The sequence below is a fragment of the Struthio camelus genome, chromosome 4 (genome assembly GCF_040807025.1).
Source record: "Struthio camelus isolate bStrCam1 chromosome 4, bStrCam1.hap1, whole genome shotgun sequence".
NCBI lineage: Eukaryota > Metazoa > Chordata > Aves > Struthioniformes > Struthionidae > Struthio > Struthio camelus.
Window position 1 is genome coordinate 76,747,403 of NC_090945.1, and position 18,127 is coordinate 76,765,529.

The 18,127-nt window shown below is 37.1% G+C and overlaps 1 protein-coding gene across 2 annotated transcripts in view; it reads right to left on the minus strand.

Moving 5' to 3' along the window:
- HTT (huntingtin) overlaps positions 1–18,127 on the minus strand; it is a 92,416-nt gene that overhangs the window by 44,029 nt on the left and 30,260 nt on the right. For both annotated transcript variants that reach the window (XM_068943484.1, XM_068943483.1), the window contains 18 exons: positions 16,556–16,714; positions 16,356–16,453; positions 14,625–14,764; positions 13,793–13,856; positions 13,310–13,410; positions 12,341–12,487; positions 11,139–11,259; positions 10,816–10,892; positions 8,456–8,607; positions 6,552–6,754; positions 5,640–5,766; positions 4,779–4,906; positions 3,889–3,999; positions 3,199–3,276; positions 2,318–2,541; positions 1,634–1,712; positions 1,338–1,499; positions 258–313 (listed from right to left, as the gene is read on the minus strand). In XM_068943484.1, the coding sequence (XP_068799585.1) occupies positions 258–313; positions 1,338–1,499; positions 1,634–1,712; positions 2,318–2,541; positions 3,199–3,276; positions 3,889–3,999; positions 4,779–4,906; positions 5,640–5,766; positions 6,552–6,754; positions 8,456–8,607; positions 10,816–10,892; positions 11,139–11,259; positions 12,341–12,487; positions 13,310–13,410; positions 13,793–13,856; positions 14,625–14,764; positions 16,356–16,453; positions 16,556–16,714 (2,227 nt within the window). The remainder of the gene's footprint in view (positions 1–257; positions 314–1,337; positions 1,500–1,633; positions 1,713–2,317; positions 2,542–3,198; positions 3,277–3,888; positions 4,000–4,778; positions 4,907–5,639; positions 5,767–6,551; positions 6,755–8,455; positions 8,608–10,815; positions 10,893–11,138; positions 11,260–12,340; positions 12,488–13,309; positions 13,411–13,792; positions 13,857–14,624; positions 14,765–16,355; positions 16,454–16,555; positions 16,715–18,127) is intronic.

Here is an 18,127-nt window from a genome sequence, read left to right on the forward strand (position 1 = left end):
CCAAACAAATCATTTCTGCAAATGGAGAACCAGCACAACACAGCTCAGAGATTTTTTGTATTCTGCTTCCTGACTTCTACCATATAGAACCTAAATCCTCTGAAAGAGTTACCACTGGAGCCAGAGAATAAGGTGTGCATTGTCTAGAATGGAACTCCCCAATTTTCCTAAGATAAAAATATCGAGCAGAACTAATCACTATATGTTTTGCAATAAGAGGCATGTAAACCCATCCTGTTCAAAGGACTTTGCCATACCTGAACTGTCCTACTTCAATGTATTCAAACTGCTTTAACACAAATCCAATAAACACCTACAGAGAGAATAAAGTGTTAACAAAGAATGCACAAACACACACCATATTAATTTCCATTTAAAATTATCCTGACAGATTGAGTTATAAAAGTGTCCGCTTGGGAGGGAGAGAAAGGAAAGATAAGCACTGAAAACCATTCATACTTATATCTTATATATCTTATATACTTATATGCTATGAAGTGCTCTCTCTCGCACGCGCCCTCTCTCTCTCTCTCCAGTTACAGAGGATAACTTGAGAAACTTGTTGATGGTGCAGCTTATTACATTTTGCATGAATTGATGTCAAATTTTAGCTAGAAGTATAGTCTATGCATTTTTAAATATAATTTTCCCTCTCTTGCTAACATAATACGTGCCGTTTGACGCATTACAGTCAAGAAGTCAAAAATTCTTAATCAAAAAATCTGAGTCTGAAGCAAGATAAAATCCATCTTATTCTTGCATAAAAAAAAGTTATCTATGTATCAATTTACAGGAACGTAATGTATTGCAACCTGTACTAGTGTATAAACCTCAAATGTTGTAGTGAATAAAATACTTAAATATTGTTTTATGTTACAAATGTACTGCTTATTTGGACAACCACAGGGACTACTGTATTTGCCACGAGCTTCCCCCTCGCCATTAAAAACATTTAACGCTCATTAACTACGATTCTCCCTACTAGTCACACTCAAGTCCATACTGCTAGTAGAGAAAAAGGGTATTTCTATATGTAAACAACTTTGGAATTTCTATTTAATAATACCGATAGTACTATCCAAATCATCTTATTCCTAAAAGTCAGTGTGATAAACAGTCCTTAAAAGGCTGCTGCTGAGCTTATAAACCAATTCATATGCAACAGAAACCCAGAAACTGAAGTTCTTAGGAGCAGGGGGACAGAGCTTCATCTGCCTTCAGGTCTTTCTTGTCATGTACAATATAACGAATAGATCATAGCAAGTATTTTTAATGAAAATTTTTAGCCCGGTAATGACGTTCTTGTATGTGACAAGTTTGCAAAAATGATCAATTACCTGATCCGAATCCAGAAGACAGTAGTTAACTCGTAGCTGAACCAGTTGAGCAAGTAAGTCTAGAACTTGTCTCTGCAGCTGCACTGATGTTGTTGTAGTGTATTGTTTTAATGCTTTTATGACAAGGGGTTCAAATAAACGAATGTGATTGTGAATAGCATTCTGTAATAGAGAGATTTTTAAAGTAATCTAATATCTGAACAGGTCTGATTCAAAACCAAACTACTTTTTAAAAGGAGGAAGTGTTTTAAAACTCATGTATGGCTTTTTTTCAGTAAGAATATAGATACAAATACCTTATCAGCACGATGTTTTGTTACACTGGTAACACTAGTTTTCACCTGTGTGGAAACTTTTTGCAGCACATCAAACCACCTATCATGAAAAAAATAATAACAACACTTAAAAAGGGAGGGATAAACAAGCTCATCTTAAAAGCACACTTTGTTTACAAACGGCTTTTCTTTATCTACTTAACTGATTCAATAATCTCAGTAGAAGACGACTGGAAACTATAAATACACTTACCTACTGCACAGCCAGAGCAACAGAAACAACCTACCCTAAACCTTGGTCAGATCATGTAGATCTGTGGACAAGAGATACTCAGAGAAAGAATTTGTGGTGTTTTTGCTTAGTCATTCTTCTGCCTTTCCTTTAAGGCTGTTGACTATTTGCTATAATTAGTGAATTAGTGAAAGTTTTAAATAGAAGTATTTCAAACTGTTACATTTTTTAAAAAAGTTAAGACATATCCATTTTAATGATCTAACTTTGTTTAGGGAAATACATTAGTGATAATCAACGCAGCACCTCATTTGGCACTTCACCATCAAGAAGAACAAAGTACAGAAGTTATAACTGACAATGCAGCAATTTGAAGTTTCAAAGCCTCCCTATGATACTTGCATTTAGGAAAGATAATTAAAAAAAGATGGCAGTTCAAATCAACATTACATCATAAGGGAAAAAAGAGTTACCCTGAAGCATCGTGTTCTTGCTCAGCCTGAACCATGTTCCTTAGACTAGCATCAGCAAGTGCCTGTGTGAAATGTGTATACGGTGCCATGAAGCAGTAATGATAGAGACCAGGTCTCAAATTAGAAGAACCTAAGCGCTGGGCTTTGCCTTGAGATTTGCTGGGATTTGAAGACAAGCCATCATACTGAGAAGCCAAGTTCGTCCCAAACAACGTCTTCAATAACTAGAAGGAAAACGGAAAAAAATTACCTACTTAGGAATACACAAAAGTTGATTCTTCATCCTCCCAAAAAACTTGCAAGGGAGGCCATCACACACTGACAACTGCAAACTGGATCATATAGTCAAATAGAAGACAACACAAAAAAGCTGGAAGAATTAAAGCAACAACCCACAGCTCACCTCCAAAGACACAGAAATAGCTTCAGTTGCAAAAATGACCATGTAACAACTCAAAACAGTCTAAAAAAGCAAACCTTATACCTTTTCCTCCCTGCAAAAATCGGGCTTTGGTGACTTGAAACCAAAGATTTGACTGGAAACCTGCAAGAAATCCATCAGTAAGGCAGTTCTTTGCTTTCTGTATCTTTGGATCTAGTTAATTGGCTACGGAACATATTTGGGAAACTAGGCAACGTATTTCCTTAGCATTAGTTAAGGTAGCTCTTTGAACCGGAAGCAGGACAAGAAGACGACAGATCATTCAGGTGGTATCAACTTTCAGAGCAAGTCACAAAAATTAGAAAAACACATGCTGTTTGCTCCACTTGAACTAGTTTCCCCATCCCCTGCTACCCTGAAAAACAAAGGTCATTCTCAGTATCCAGCTAAGTATAGGACATCAGGCTAAGCTTCCAACACAAAATATTTACCTCCTTACCTGCTGCACACAAACCGTTGCCATTGTTGGTTCTCTGTTGAAACATGATTTTAGGTATCCCAAAATTTCTTCTACACACTTAAAAAATAAAAATAAAAAAGGGGGGGCAGAAAAATGCCACTTAATTGCATTTTTTGTTACATATAGCATTACTATGAAAACATGGCAATAGCACAGGTTTTTATTACATAAAAGCACTGCTAATTCAAAGGAATCACTGAAAGTCTACAGAGGAACAAAACTTAAGGCTAGATCTGCTTCGTAACTGTTGAAATACCACTACGTGTAACACTAGAGTTAGGAGAGAAAATATCAAGGCACAGGAGAAGTGCCTTGAAGAGGCACTTCAAGAGGGGAGAACAGTATGCCTTCTGATGGTTTGTATATTTAGCATGAGTATATTTAAACGTATTAATATCGTAAGAATGACTGAAAGGGAATCATTTTGCTGGAAAGAAAAATCTCCACATGAAATTTAAACAGTACAAACTGGCCAAGTTTTCAACAGCAGCAACTTAACCCAGAAGACCTGCTTTAGTACTATACCCAACACTTTGGCAGTACAATGCTTCCAGCACTGTATCTCTCAACAGCACCAATTTTGAAATCAAAGATACAGCTTTTTTCCTAAAAAAGCCCACAAATATTGGGTAACTTAATACTACAAAGAACAAAACGCAGATCTTATACCTTTCCAATGTCTTGAAGAGTTGCAAATTCCAAAATTTGAGACAGAACATCTAAGGCAGAGCGTAAGAAACATCCAAACTTTTCATTACTGTTCTGGAGATCCAAAGTGACCTTGTCCGAAAAGTAAAACAATCTTTTACTTAACAGTTACTAGACAAGGAGATCTATAAAAAACACCCACCCACCCACCCACAAAGAAGTGCGTATAGGCACTAAATCTTCTGCCTGTAATTTCAACATAGTTCAGTCAATATCACTGCCAACTTAGACCCCCCCTTATTAGTGGAAAGGTAGGGGTTCATTTTGACTAGTACAAAGAAAGGGGGTCTTCCAGTCTAAGGTAACTACAGCATCCAGGAAGGCCTAGGATGCTGACAACTAATGGAGAATGGGATAACGTATTTTTAGAAACACGGTACGTGTAGTTGGAATATGACCCTCTGACGCGTACAAGTCAGAGCACCAAACCCCTAGGGAGTTAATCTTCTATTACCTGAAGCAAAGAGGAAAAAGCTTAACCATCCTGAAATAAATTGCTGACAAACACCACAATCCATTTGGCACAGCCAGGACAGCAAAGGGTCATTTTGTATTCGTAACAGCAGAAAAATAAATATGATGATGGTGCTTATTAGATTTTTGTTTTGTTTTAAATAGATACGCTGTTTCCACAGACAAGCAAGTGAGAGCCTCAACAGAGCAGACACCTTGGACACTTCGAGCTTCTCTCAGAGGTCAATTCTGCACTATAGTTTAAGTCATGGGACCCGTTCTATCTGGCATTTCAGTAATGAAGCACGTGATGCCAGTGTCTCAGCAGAGGGGTGTTTAAAGAAACAAAGCAATTGCCTGACCACATTTTATTTCACCCAAACAATATCACGCGGTACCTTATAGTTAGCATGGGTAGCTTTCAAGACATCATATAACTTCAGATACGATGGAAGATGATAAAAGCTTCCTACTGAAGATGATTTACTTGTTGGAACAGGCCCACTAGCATCGGTTTGCCTCGTAGCTTAAGAATATATATTTTAAAAAGATTAGCACAAAATACTTTTTCTAAGGCACTCATGAAACTAAGTATTATGAAACACACTCAATTTACCATATATGAATTATTAGACAAAATATCAGTTAAAGAGCATTAATTTTTGGATCTTCATATATATTTTAAAACTGCAAAAATACATTCTGTACAACTAGAAAATGAACTAGCATTCCAAGAAACTAACATTCTGAGATGGGAGAAATTAAATCAGGACTTATTAGTAACATGCAAATGCAATTTCCAAAGCAGAATTACCATCTATTTCCTGCACTCATTACTAAGAACACGAGATTAAGATTTAGAATTTTACTTTCCAAGAACAGTGTAGGCTACTCCTGCCAAAAGCTCCAAAGCAACTCTAACTTCTGTCAGCAAAATACATGTAGACATTACTTTTTAATTTTAATTAATAGTTGAGAACATTCAGAAAAAAAGTGATGAAAGACCCACAAGTTCCCTGCTTCTAAACAGTACTATAAATTTCCATCGGAAAAACAAAAACCACCCACATCCGCAGTTGCTTTTCCTGCAGTGCAATACTGATAATTTGAACTTTTTTGACAGTAGGTGGGCTGGCCTTTTGAATCAGTATTAAAACTTCAGAAAATAAGTTACTAAAGCAAATTATTTACTCTCTCTGTGCTGTAACCACACTATTGCCCCTCCCAACTCCTATCCCCTCGTAAATAAATATGCCTACCTGGACTAGTTTCGCCACCCTTTTTAGGGCTCATCGGTACAGAAGCCTGTTCTACAGACTCCCTCTCTTTCCCTTTCCTCCGTATTGGACTAAGAGAAGGTGGGTTTGTGAGAGAAGGTAACGCTGCCTAGAATTGAAAGACGCATCAGTAATTTTTTCACACAAGTATCTTTTCCTCCTCTACACAAATACAAGCATATTCATATTTTGCATAAGCTCCCCTTTATTTGACTGCTAGTTAAATCAAAATATCTCAGCTTTTCGAATCAGGACATGAATGTCCTGAGAAGTTCAATACAGTTCCTACTTTTCCTTCTCAATTTTAGCATAAGGCAACCCGATGGCATTAGAGCTCAAAGACTAAAATTTCTTTTGATTCTAGATAAAAGGAACGTCAAAAAAAAATTATACATCTTTAAAATACAAAAAAAATCACTAATCCTAATAATAATAGTACATTACAGTCATTAAATCAGTCTCAAAATTTAGCTACCTCAAAAAAGGTACCTCATAAAAGTTGTTTCAGGAGTGAAAACATTTTGCAGAATATTCAGAAGGCTTTATCTTTAGCCAAAAAAAGGAGCTCACTGCTGCGCTGCAGCTAGCCAAATCAAAGTCAATAAAAGTTTCCCGAAGTACATACTCCAGGACTCCATTTACTATACACCCTCCTCAATGAATTAATATTCCAAGTGAAATTAACAGAAATAAAAGGTTCAAAATTTAAGATAACATCCCAAACTTCGCAGAACTAAACAAAAGCTTGTTAGGTGGAAGAACACATTGAATCTCTTTTCATGTTACCTTCCTACACACAGCAAAGTCAAATTATCAAGATATTAGGTAGCTGCATAAATACTGTTGTGGTACAGAGTCATGCTATTTTAATTATTTATTTATTTAAATGCAAACCTTTGCTGCTGGGCCAGGAGCAACATCATCCATTACATGTGCACAAATATTAATGACCTTCAGCAGATGAGAAAAAAGCTGTTCTACTAAAGGAACAAGAGTTCGGTCTGCCAAAGCTGGCCAGGGTTCTTCCTGTTTCGCAGCACCTTGGTTAGAATCTTCTTCAGCACTCCAGGGATTCTTTAAGCACTTGGGAGCACTTGCTGCAATAAGAACCACATTACTTGAAAAATAAGAAAATGAAACTTGCAATTAAGTAACAGAGTTTAATAAATAAAAGTTAAAACCAGAGCTAAAAGACGTTTCCTATCCACTGGTGGAGTGATACCCTGAAGCAGAATTTCATGAGGAATAACAAGACGCTGTTTTTAAGTTTAATTTTTAACGCGACTGCATTTATGTGAGTGTGCACAGACAGATTTCTTTCCTTTCTCAGTCAAATCTTTTACCAAAAGGGACAGAACTGCAGAACTAGACACAGCACATGCAGTAAAGCACAAAATTGAAGTATCAAAGCCACATCGCTTTAAGTTTGGTGACTACACCTAAAGAAACACATTTATAAACCAACAAATAAATGGCAAAACACTTGTGAGCTATGTAACTCCTGGGTTGGTCACTCCTCACTTCTTTAAAAGGAGGAAAGGAAATATCCAAGATGCATTTGTTAAGTGTTAACTCATCTAATAATCATAGCCCTTTTCTTCCCCATAAAACATCAAAAAAAGTTAGAAGGAATATCATGAAGTCACCTAGTTCATCCTTCTCCCTAAAAGCTGGGTCAAGTACCTCTATATGAATCCTTAAAGACATTTTGAACCTCTTCTCATGGACTGTTCCACAACCTTTAAAGGGCTTTGCTATCCTTACAAATAAAACAGGTTTCCCCCAAGATCCTATAGAATCCTTACCAAGCAGCTAAAGTACTACAGCCCTAAGAGATTAATGGAGCAAAGAGTTTCCTTTGCCCTTCTGGCATCTGTTTTCATATATAAATATGAAAGCATCTGCACTCATTCTATTCTGACAACAGGACAATACTGCAGCCTGTTCAATTTGTTAGCCTCTATAGTCCTAGATCCCCGACTGCAGGACTGAGATTTGGCCAATTATCCCCCATTCTGTACTCATTTAGCTGGCAATTCCTCCACAGGGGTAATAGCCATTATATTTGAGTCTCTTTACTATTAAGGAATTGCATCCCTGTCTTCAGAACATTTCCAATTTGTTAAAATACTCTGAAAACATAAGCCTGTCCTTTAAAAAGGCAGTAACCCTTGCAAGCTGGTCTCACCTGCAAGTTTATTAAATGCACGCTGTTCAGTCACTATTAAGGAAGCTACTGGCAACTGCAAGCTAGCAGAGATCCACGTGGAATCTCCAGTAATCTTTATAAAATTATTCTAAATCTAAAAATGCATCTGGTTGTTCCAATACAAGAGCCTTTCATTTTCCTTTGCCGCTTGAGGGCTAGCAACCTCCTGCCTTTGAGAAGATCGGACTGTAGTTTCTAAAAGCAGTGACAAAATTTAAAGTTCTAGCACAGACCAAGTACAAAAGGTAACTAGGAATTTTCAACTTATAGAGCAGCATAAAGCGTAACTGGAAGAGAGATGATAGTATCCCAATTACAGTATTGGCTCTTAGAGATACCAAAAACAACAAAACGATCTATGCTAGCAGTTGTGAATGGGCTTTTGCCGTCCAGCTGAATAAAGCTTTTTGCTTTCCAGAAGCGTTTCAAATCTCCTTGCTGGGTGCAAGGAGTTCCTTCTTCCTTTATTTCTTCTACTCAATCTTGGAAGTATTTTGTTGCATACAATCGGAACAGGTAAGATAAAGGCATTCTGATGGTAACAGAAAGGATAACAGGACAATCCTACTTTTCCGTTTCCCACCCCTACCTGCAAGCAAGTTTCCAGTCAAAATCAGAGCATCCTGATGTGCAGAAAGGTCCAGAGGGAACCAGGCTGATGAAAGGAGAGAGAGGACCATGCCAGCCATCCCAATGGTACAGCCCTTCTGAGCTTCATCTGAAGGGCTTGGCTGGGAAACGCTGGAAGTTTAACGTAGAATGTTATCAAATAGTTTTCCTTCAAGTAAGTTCAAAGGCTCAGGCAAAACAGCAGTTAAGTAAACTACTAATCCAGAAAAAGTTCAGTACTATAGAAACATACAAAATATTTGGCTAAACAATATTCAGCACTCCAAGTTTAAAAAACCCATATACTCGTAGTAAAGATCTAGCAGCAGTTTATATTCTTTAAGAGCTGTTACCTGTTTAAAAAAAGTATCAAAGCTGCCAGTGACATCTACTGATAAACAGAAAGAATTAAATATTTACTTGCTAACTGACACAGTCCTAAACTATCTCCAGTTAAAAGACTTGCAAATAGGCAAGGCAGGGATAAACAATGTAAGCAGTAGCACTGCAATGTAGCAAGATACAAAAACTTAATTAATCAATTGTAATCAAATACTCTAGATCTGATTGGACAGACTCTATTCAATGTCATGATTTGCTGCTGCACACCAGGTTTTCCTTTACAATAAAAGGAGACTGTCCTAAGCAATTCAAGTTTCAAAAGGAACAGGCACAGTTCACCAGAAGATGTTTGTTAGAATACAGCGTGAATCATACACATCATTCCAAAGATGTAAGACTTGCACGTTACTACCACTGTTCTTTCAGAACAGCACTTTATGCAACCTCTAAATAAAGGACGTTTAATCTTATTTAATCTTACTACCCAGTACGATAAACACTCATAGTGCACAAAAAATTACAATCCAAATTAATAGGAACATGGGGAAATTTGCAAAGAAGAAATTAGAAGAAAGGACAAATGCTATATCATTCCATCACCTACAATTACCGCATGCACCTTACAGCATTTTTTAATGCAGGTAGAGCAGAAGACACATTGCTACAAGTCTGCAACATTAAAGAGGGAATATTCAAAACAAAGCAAACCAGCTTCAAGATTGAGAGGATAAAGGATAGAGAATGCTAAAATTTATTACAAACAGCTTGAATGAGAAACATTAAAAAGACGCAGAGGGACGCACAGAATTTGTTAAATAACCAGTCCTAACCCCTGAGGTATCATGTGTTAGATTTTTATCTTCCAGCTAGGTACTGCTCACATCGTAATCTACCCCAGTTGTTAAGAGATAACACCTACAGCTGAAAAGACATAGTTTAGAATGCATACGCAGAGCAGAGCACGCCACACTGAATAGCTGGACTAGTAAGCGCGACTAATTTGGGTTTGGCAAGGAAAGAAAGGAAGTGCCGATAAGCAAAGCAGCTTTAAAAGAACAGATTTTTACAACAAAACTTCAGGACACTGAAAGAGTAAAGTCAGAGTAGAGACACCTCTTGCAATTTAGACGAAGAAAAAGCATACAGCATCTCTGGAAAGAAGAACCTATGTTAATGAAAAATTATTTAAATATGAAGAGATCCAAGCAACTGAAGAAGTTTACGGACTCAAAATATATAACTCTGAATTTGGCAAGTGTAGGCAGACAGGAACCATAGTTAAAGAACTGCAGAGGATAATGGTATGTATTAAAAAAAAAAAAAAAAAAAAAAAAAAAAGCAGGCAGCTCCCTATACTCACACATGCTCAGCAGCAAGTTTTACAACTCATAGCATAGAGCATAGATAGCCAAAGGCAAGATCAAAGCTTTACAGTTGTCAACTGTATAGTTAAATTTGAAAAGTTTCTTCAGGATATAAGTACTTTGGGGCTACCATGTATTACCTACATAACACTTGCATAAGTTCTTACAGGCACCTCATTTGCTGTTCCTGTTCAGTGTACCAAACAGGAACAATTTAAATGCATCTGCCATTTCTATAGTTGTAAGAGCAGGTACGAACCAGCTTCCTTTACCCACTGATTTTATAGAGATAGTACAAGACACTCAATGTCCTGAGGACGGACATTTTTTCTAAAGCATGGAAAATTTCTCCTACCGCCTATCTCCATTTGATAGACATTGACTTTATGCCTCTCTTTATTGCAGCAGTTGCAGCCAGCCCCGATACATGCTGTGGTTCCAGAGATGACAGAGTGCTGACACTTAATAAGACGACAGCCTGATCTTATACTCTCCTGTATGAAGTTTTTAAATAACTGCTAAGATAAGCTTAACAGCAAATACCTAAAACAGAACTTTTGATACCTGAGTGTCCTCTGTTTTTGTAAACATGAACACTAGAATTCCAGCTTGAATACTGGAGGAAGGAACATACCCACAGTGCCATCCCATGCTCCAGGTGCAGACTGGAAACGTTGTGGAGAGAAGGCACAAAGCTTCGCAGCAGCCAAACTGAAAAGTCAACACCGAGTTAGAATCAGTTAGTTTAATCAATGGAAGAATTGGCACGTGCGCACACACATACACGCACATACACACAAAGAGGGAAAAAAAAACCACCACACCTAGGGGAGGGGGAATTAAATATATTACCATTGTAATGGTGCCAAAGCTACAGATATACCTAGCCAGAAAATAATTTTAAATGGGGGGGGGGGGGGGCAAAAATCAGTTGCTACAATGACTCAGAAAACTCACCGTAAGTGCTCTTGTAGTGGATGTTGTCAGTGCATGGGAAACTGCTGCAATAACCCTTGAAAGATTGTTTTCCATAGTGACATCTGTTGGACCCTGCAGCATATTGTAACCTCTGTATGTTCTGAAATAAAAACATTTTTACTACTAACATATATACTTAAAAAGCTAAACAATACTTTAATCAGAAGTGATTATGGGTTAAGTTACTATTATATATTTTATAGATAACTTGTCAACATGTAATGAGACAAAACAAAATAGGAGCACGTTCTAAATACCATATAAATACATTTTAATAATTTTGCTTCTGCACTAACAAGAGCAATTCACTTAAATCATCTAACCTATTTACTAGCAAATAGAAACAGCAAACCAACTCTCAGTACCCAGTTAGGTTCTCTAGAAACCCCCACTAATTTAACATTACATTTTGCTTCTGCTCAAACCCATCTCACATTTTTCCACGTTCAAGCTTTTGATTATTACTGAAGCATTGAAAAGAGCTATTTTGTATTTGAAAGAACACAGTTCCCACAAAGGTCTGTTGTGCCCATACTCTTGTATATAAATCTGAAAAACATCAACCACCTCCTGTATGGAAAAGTATATATATAATTAAAAACGTACATGACAAATTGGTAAAAGCAGAGAGCCTACATATAAATACAACTCAGCCTGTACACAACAGTCGGATCGGAATTAGAAAGTTTAGCAAGCTATATCTGGCAACAAAAAGCCAGCAATAAGATCACACTGTCAATATTAGAATTAATTTTTAAATTATACTTGTAGTACAGACTTCTGCAATTACAGCCATTAAGTAAGGATGCAAAAAGGTAAAAAACTTGATCAAAATACCTGAAGAACCATAATGCATGCACATGATTAGTCTCTAAAGCTGCACCTGTGCAATTTAATGGGAAAACTGGCTGACTTTGGGGTTGAGAGAAGCTATTAACGTTTATCACAGAACAACGATTACCTATGATCAAAGTGTGAGCACATCACTGAGTCACGTACTAGTTCATCCTTCAGATCTACCCTTGTTTCCAAGCAACCTAAAACTACTGCAAAAGCTCTTACAGGTTGGGGAGACTATGCATAAGCATATAGACTTGCAGAACCTAAATACGATTTCAGGCATTTTGAATTGAAATTTGGGTCCATGTTACTTTTAAAACAAGACAAACCACATACCATACCTGGTGATAGTGCTCACTGCAAAGTGAGATGGAGGCTGTGTTTCATGCATTAGCAGCTTCAGGTAGACACTGCTTTGATCTCTCGCTACTGCCACGATTGGATCAGCCTGTCCCTGATCACAGTTATAAAACAGCTTCGGAACAAGCCTTAACGACAATTGTCAAAAAGGGAAAGTATTTTTCAGAAATGATTTTATATACAACTCCGAAAGCTGCATGCACAATAAAACCCACATGGTCTAACCATTATGCAGACCTCACCTTTACATGACTACTCTTTATTGTAAATCAAAGGGTTCAAATTAGGACAAAGGAACCGCTCTAGACACATGTTAGTTTAAAAATATACACACACACACACTACAACGACCTGAATATATACTACAATGCATACAATAATACAATATACACTACAATACTACAAAAAAAAAAAAACCCTACAACCTCTGCAGCATTTCTCTCTCCCTACTTCCTCAGATATCTTCACTGCTGACACTCATGTCAGCCAAAAAATTAACTTCTACCAGAAGATGGCTTATTTTTTTTGACTATCTGACTTTATTCCGCTAGAAAATCTAAACACACAATAAGTTTAATTCTGCTTGAACTATAACGTTTTCAGCTTAGGCGAGACTGAAAAACTACAGAACACGTTTATAAGCTAAATTTTAAGCCCCATCAACTACTGTCAGGATAATACTGAACAAATTATTTCACCATCCAGAAGACTTGAAGTTGAACCTGAACATGCCCCCCAGAACGTAATATGGTTAAATATAATTGTAATGCTATAAAAGTAAAGCACAATTGCTTGATGTTTAAGAACAATGCACATTCCAGATATGAAAAAGCTGCATGCATCTCCTATCCCTCTTTTAAATAAAACACAAAATAGTAAGCAGTTGTTTTAGTTACAGATACACAATAACATGCAAAATTCTTTCTGAATTCCTTTATTTTAACGTATACCTCATTAATGAAGCTGCAGCTACATGTCGCACTCTTGGATCTTCGTCTCCAAGCAGGTAGATTACAACATTACTGAGCACTCTCTCCTGAAGTTTTAGGAGCTAGGAAACAAATTAGCACCAAAAAGTTCACTGAATGTTTCCATCATTCTGATCACACTGTTAAAAAAAATTGTTAACAAATGAGATTTCTTCTGTCAAACAAGTCTAAGGTGACATTTACTTCCACATTGCTGAACAGACCCTTCTGATACCTTATAAAGCTTTTTTACATTTCTGGGAAACGCACACAAAACTACTACTAAGATGCAAATATTATAAAGTATCTATCCAATTCTATCAAATCTTACAATAGGAGTCTACTTATGCAAGCAATACTTGCAACATCTATCAGTGTTTGCAGAATTTAAACATCAAGTGCTGAAATTGCATTTGTACCTTAACTCAGAACTACAAAATATTGACTGAATACTAATTTACTTACACCAGTATAATGATGAACACCTCTGTGCACGCTGTCTGTTTTTCTTTCCAAGAAGTTGACTAGTCTATGGTAAAATAGAAGAATTTGAATAACGAGCACCATACACGTCAGAAGTAAACACAACTTTGGCTACCTTTAGAAGGCAAGCTATTTGCTAAACTATGATCTGGTTAGCCTAACAAAACAATTATATTTCTTTAAATAAAAACCACAATTTACACAGTAGGATTGCATATTGCCCATGCAGGTTAAATCAGATTCTTCTGAAAAGAAGGTAACACATTCCCAAAGTCACTACTCAGAAGGAATCTAATTTTGTATAAGGATAATATGATGAGTTTCCCAGAAAGACTTTGTCTTTCAGCTTGAAAGAACCTGTAGAGAACAAGGGAATGCAGGAAAAAACAACTGAAGTTTTATTTTTTCAGTATAAGTGAAAAACTGAGAAACAGAAGAGTCAACAAAAATGAAGAACAACCTTTAAAGTATGTTTTATCAAGGACCTCCTTCTTTATTACATGAAAACCAAATTAGTCTCCAGATTATATGATCTCTATCAGATTACAGATTTTCAGAAGCTAAGATAAAACAAATCAACAAACTAAATATAGGTTAATAGGATTGGGCTTGGTGGCAAAGTCCGTGATGGCTTCCTTCCATCCATATTAGGAATTCATACATTCCTAATATGAATGATTGGTCCAAATCATTTTTTTTTTTGAAACCCGTTAATTTTTTTTTATTAGAAACTTCTCCATTGTGCTCCCAGCCACCTATAAACAGTCACTTTGCATTGTAGCTACAATTCCCATAGAAAAATATACACACTTACCGAAAATCTACCTCTGCAAGTGTTTCCAGAAGTTCTGTTCTTACTAGCCAGTATGAGCTATTCCTCAACGTAAGGAGGTCGACAACTAACTGTAAACCTAGCTCACTGTAACTGCTACTACATAAGCTCATGATGCAATGCTAAAAAGAAAAAACAAAAGCTTTCAGTTATACTAAAGAACTAAAGTATGTTAACTACAACAAAAATCTGTTTTATTTAAAACACACAGTGCTTAAGAGCTAGGACAAAATAGCAGAGCCAGGTGCTTTTCAAGGCTAGGACACTAATCCTGCTGATGACTAAATTCTAGAAGGGAAACCAAGTCTTAGAAATGAGTGAAGGACAATCCTCCAAAGTGAGGTCTGCCAAACAGAGGGCTTAAGGAATACAGGAACTATATTCTTCTCTGTTCAAAAACATTGCCTCTCTTGATTTTTTCCACACCCTGTTTTTCGATAATAGGTTCCAATTTCTAGATTTGGAACAAGTCAGACCTCTATTTTCATGGTCATTCAACAAATTGTAGACCACATGATCTTTGCGGCAAGTTATGGAACTCTATACTTCCATGCCTTATTTTAGTATGCAAAAACGTTTTCTTTCTCGAAGGATTAACATCCCAAAACGCTTTCTGATATTTCTGCCGCAAGGGGGAAAGTCTTGTAACTACAGGATATTTAAAAGGGAAACAGAGATGGCTCAGGGCAACTCCAGGTTACCTCAGGCCATGTTAGGGTTAAAAAAAGAAAAAAAAAGTCAAGAGTCATCTGCAGTCTGAACTGAACAATATCTAGTAAAGTCTTCTAAAAAGCCAAGGTGAATCATAAGTGAAACTGCTGGATACAGACAGTAAGATAATAGAATAAAAGGTTAAAAAACCATTATCAGTAAAGTGTAGGGGGTGGAGGGGTTCTCCACATTTCTGCACCATCATATTTCGCTAACTGGATTTCCTTTACTCAGCTGTACCACATGAAGTCATATTTTCCATACATTGTATTGTTGCTTATAGATCAGTGAAGCAAAATGTAGCTTTCAGTAAAATTGCAGTTATTCAGTCTCCCTGATGTCTTGGCTTTCCTTGGCCTCCGATTTGTCCTCCTCTTTTTTTTTTTTTTTTATTTTGGAAAACTCCTCAAGCAGAAACCTTGCCCGATTACTCCTCTGCTTTTTCATATAACACCTTCTAGAGATTTTACTATGGAAATAAAATCCATATGTTCCAAGCTCTGCTCGGAAATTAAACTGTCTACTCTATTTTGAGAGCTGACAGATGCATCTTTCACTCAAACTGAAACACTTATTTCTTTCGTTACTGCAAAAAGTAATCACTATTACTTGTCATTTCTCCCTTTTTTTAGTCCCTATATATCTTTACGTCCAGAAATTACACACTCACACTTCCCTATTCAGACGAGCTCTCCCATATATCCAAAGCACTCTTTTAGTTTACGCAACATTACTCCTCATACCTGCACGTTTACGATAAAAACATAAGAAATATAATGATGATAAGAAATACAATGTTTAGCTAATGCAGCTTAGCAAACCAACCAACAATCATCTTTTATTTCATTTCTCTGCCTGAATTCACGCTTTCTACAACAAAGTTCTTGGGCATGAAGTCCTTTTTTGCTCCATGTCTATACATCTCAATATAACCGTACCCTAGTCCATGACTAATGCCTCTTCGATTCGTGGTGGTGCAAAACAATTATTGCTTTTGCTCACCCTCACAGCCGTACAAGCCAGTTTGCATGTAACAGAGGACTCATCTTTCAGCATCTTCTGTAACAAAGGTATACAGTCTACCAAGGAAAAGAGATTTCCTGACAAAAAAAAAAGAATTTGGAACAATGAAACAAAATAAAACGTTTGGCCAAGTTTATAAGAAACCCAAACAACACCACGCACTTAAAATAATTTGTTACCTGTTAAGCTTCTGATAGTTGTTAGCCACTTTTCCACATCAAAGCGGGATTTAATCAGAATAGAGTTGACAATTGTTCCACAGAGAATGGCAGTAGCTCCTCTAATCTGCGGATCTCCATGATCAATGTAGTTCAGAATATCTGACACATATTGCTCTTCTGAAAAAAAATAAGTTACAACTACTTTATTTTAAAAATACTAATCTTAGACTTAACTGCTAATCTCCTTATGTACTAAGTATAGGGAACTAACAAGTCCAGAATCACGGACCTGCTACTTCACAGGGCCCAAATGATAATCAATACAGCAGACATACAGTTAACTTACGGGGTGAGACCATGGAAACAATTCAGACCATGTTCAGCGTTTCAATCAAGATGACGTTTTAGGGAAGAGTCTCACCTAGCTTGACTAAAAACTGCTGAGAGTTTGCATGGCTTATATCATGCAGGTCAAATTAAACGATTACGGTCTACCTTCCCCAAGTCTACAACTATTTTGTTATTTCAGGACCCAGCAGACCTTTTTTTTATATTATAATATATAGGATCAATCTTTGAGATGAACTTGCTGGCATAATTATGTGCATTACTGTGACAAATTACTATATTATCATATATTACATCCTAAGGTCACCCTTTTTAAATAACTTCCAAATCACCGGGGAATAAAGAATCATTGAGGTTGGAAGAGACCTCTAGAAATCATATAGTCCAATGTCCCTGCTCAAAGCTCATCTAGAGCAGGTTGCTCACAGTTGTGTCTGATCAGGTTTTGACCATCTCCAAGGACGGCCATAACCTCTCTGGGCAACCTGTTCCAGCGTCTGACCACTCTCACAGTATATATAAAGTTTTCTTTTTGTTTAAACTTTCTGTATTTCAGTTTGTGCCCCATTGCCTCTTGTCCTTTCACTGAATACCACTGAGCAGAGTCTGGCTCCATCTTCTTTTCTCCCCTCCATCATGTGTTTCAACACATTTCAGGTTGTTTGTTGGGGGAGAAGGGTTTAAGCACAATAGATACAGATCACTTTCTTCTCCATTCTCCATCTTTCAACACTGACTTCTAACTTAAGTCCTAACTCATTCTGCACTGAGCCTGCAAATGCAAGTTTTCTTAGTCTCCACTGACAAGCCTTTTGAGCATGTAAGAACAGCCATACTTGTTCAGACTACAAATTAATCCGGATCAGTGGCCATTCTAAAAGATTAACATAATGTGAATCAATTTCAGACTGTGGAAAATGAGGAACTAGGGTAAGGGCTTCAACTAAGCCTAAGCCTCACTCTTACTAAGCCACACTCCTGGACCTCGTAGAACTTGCACACAGCCTGATCTCCAAGAACAAATATTCTGAACAGAAGGGTTTTAGAAAGGCAGGTCCCCACGCTGGAGGTGCTCACAGCTTAGCTTCATGCCAGCTGGGTAGGGAGGTCAGGGCAGAAAGATAACCACTTTGTAGCTCACGAGACTCACCATCTGTACTCATCAGCTGCAACACTAAGGAGCTGAACAAGCTATTGGAGAGATTCACAACTGCTGGGGTGTCTTGTCCAACATACAAATTC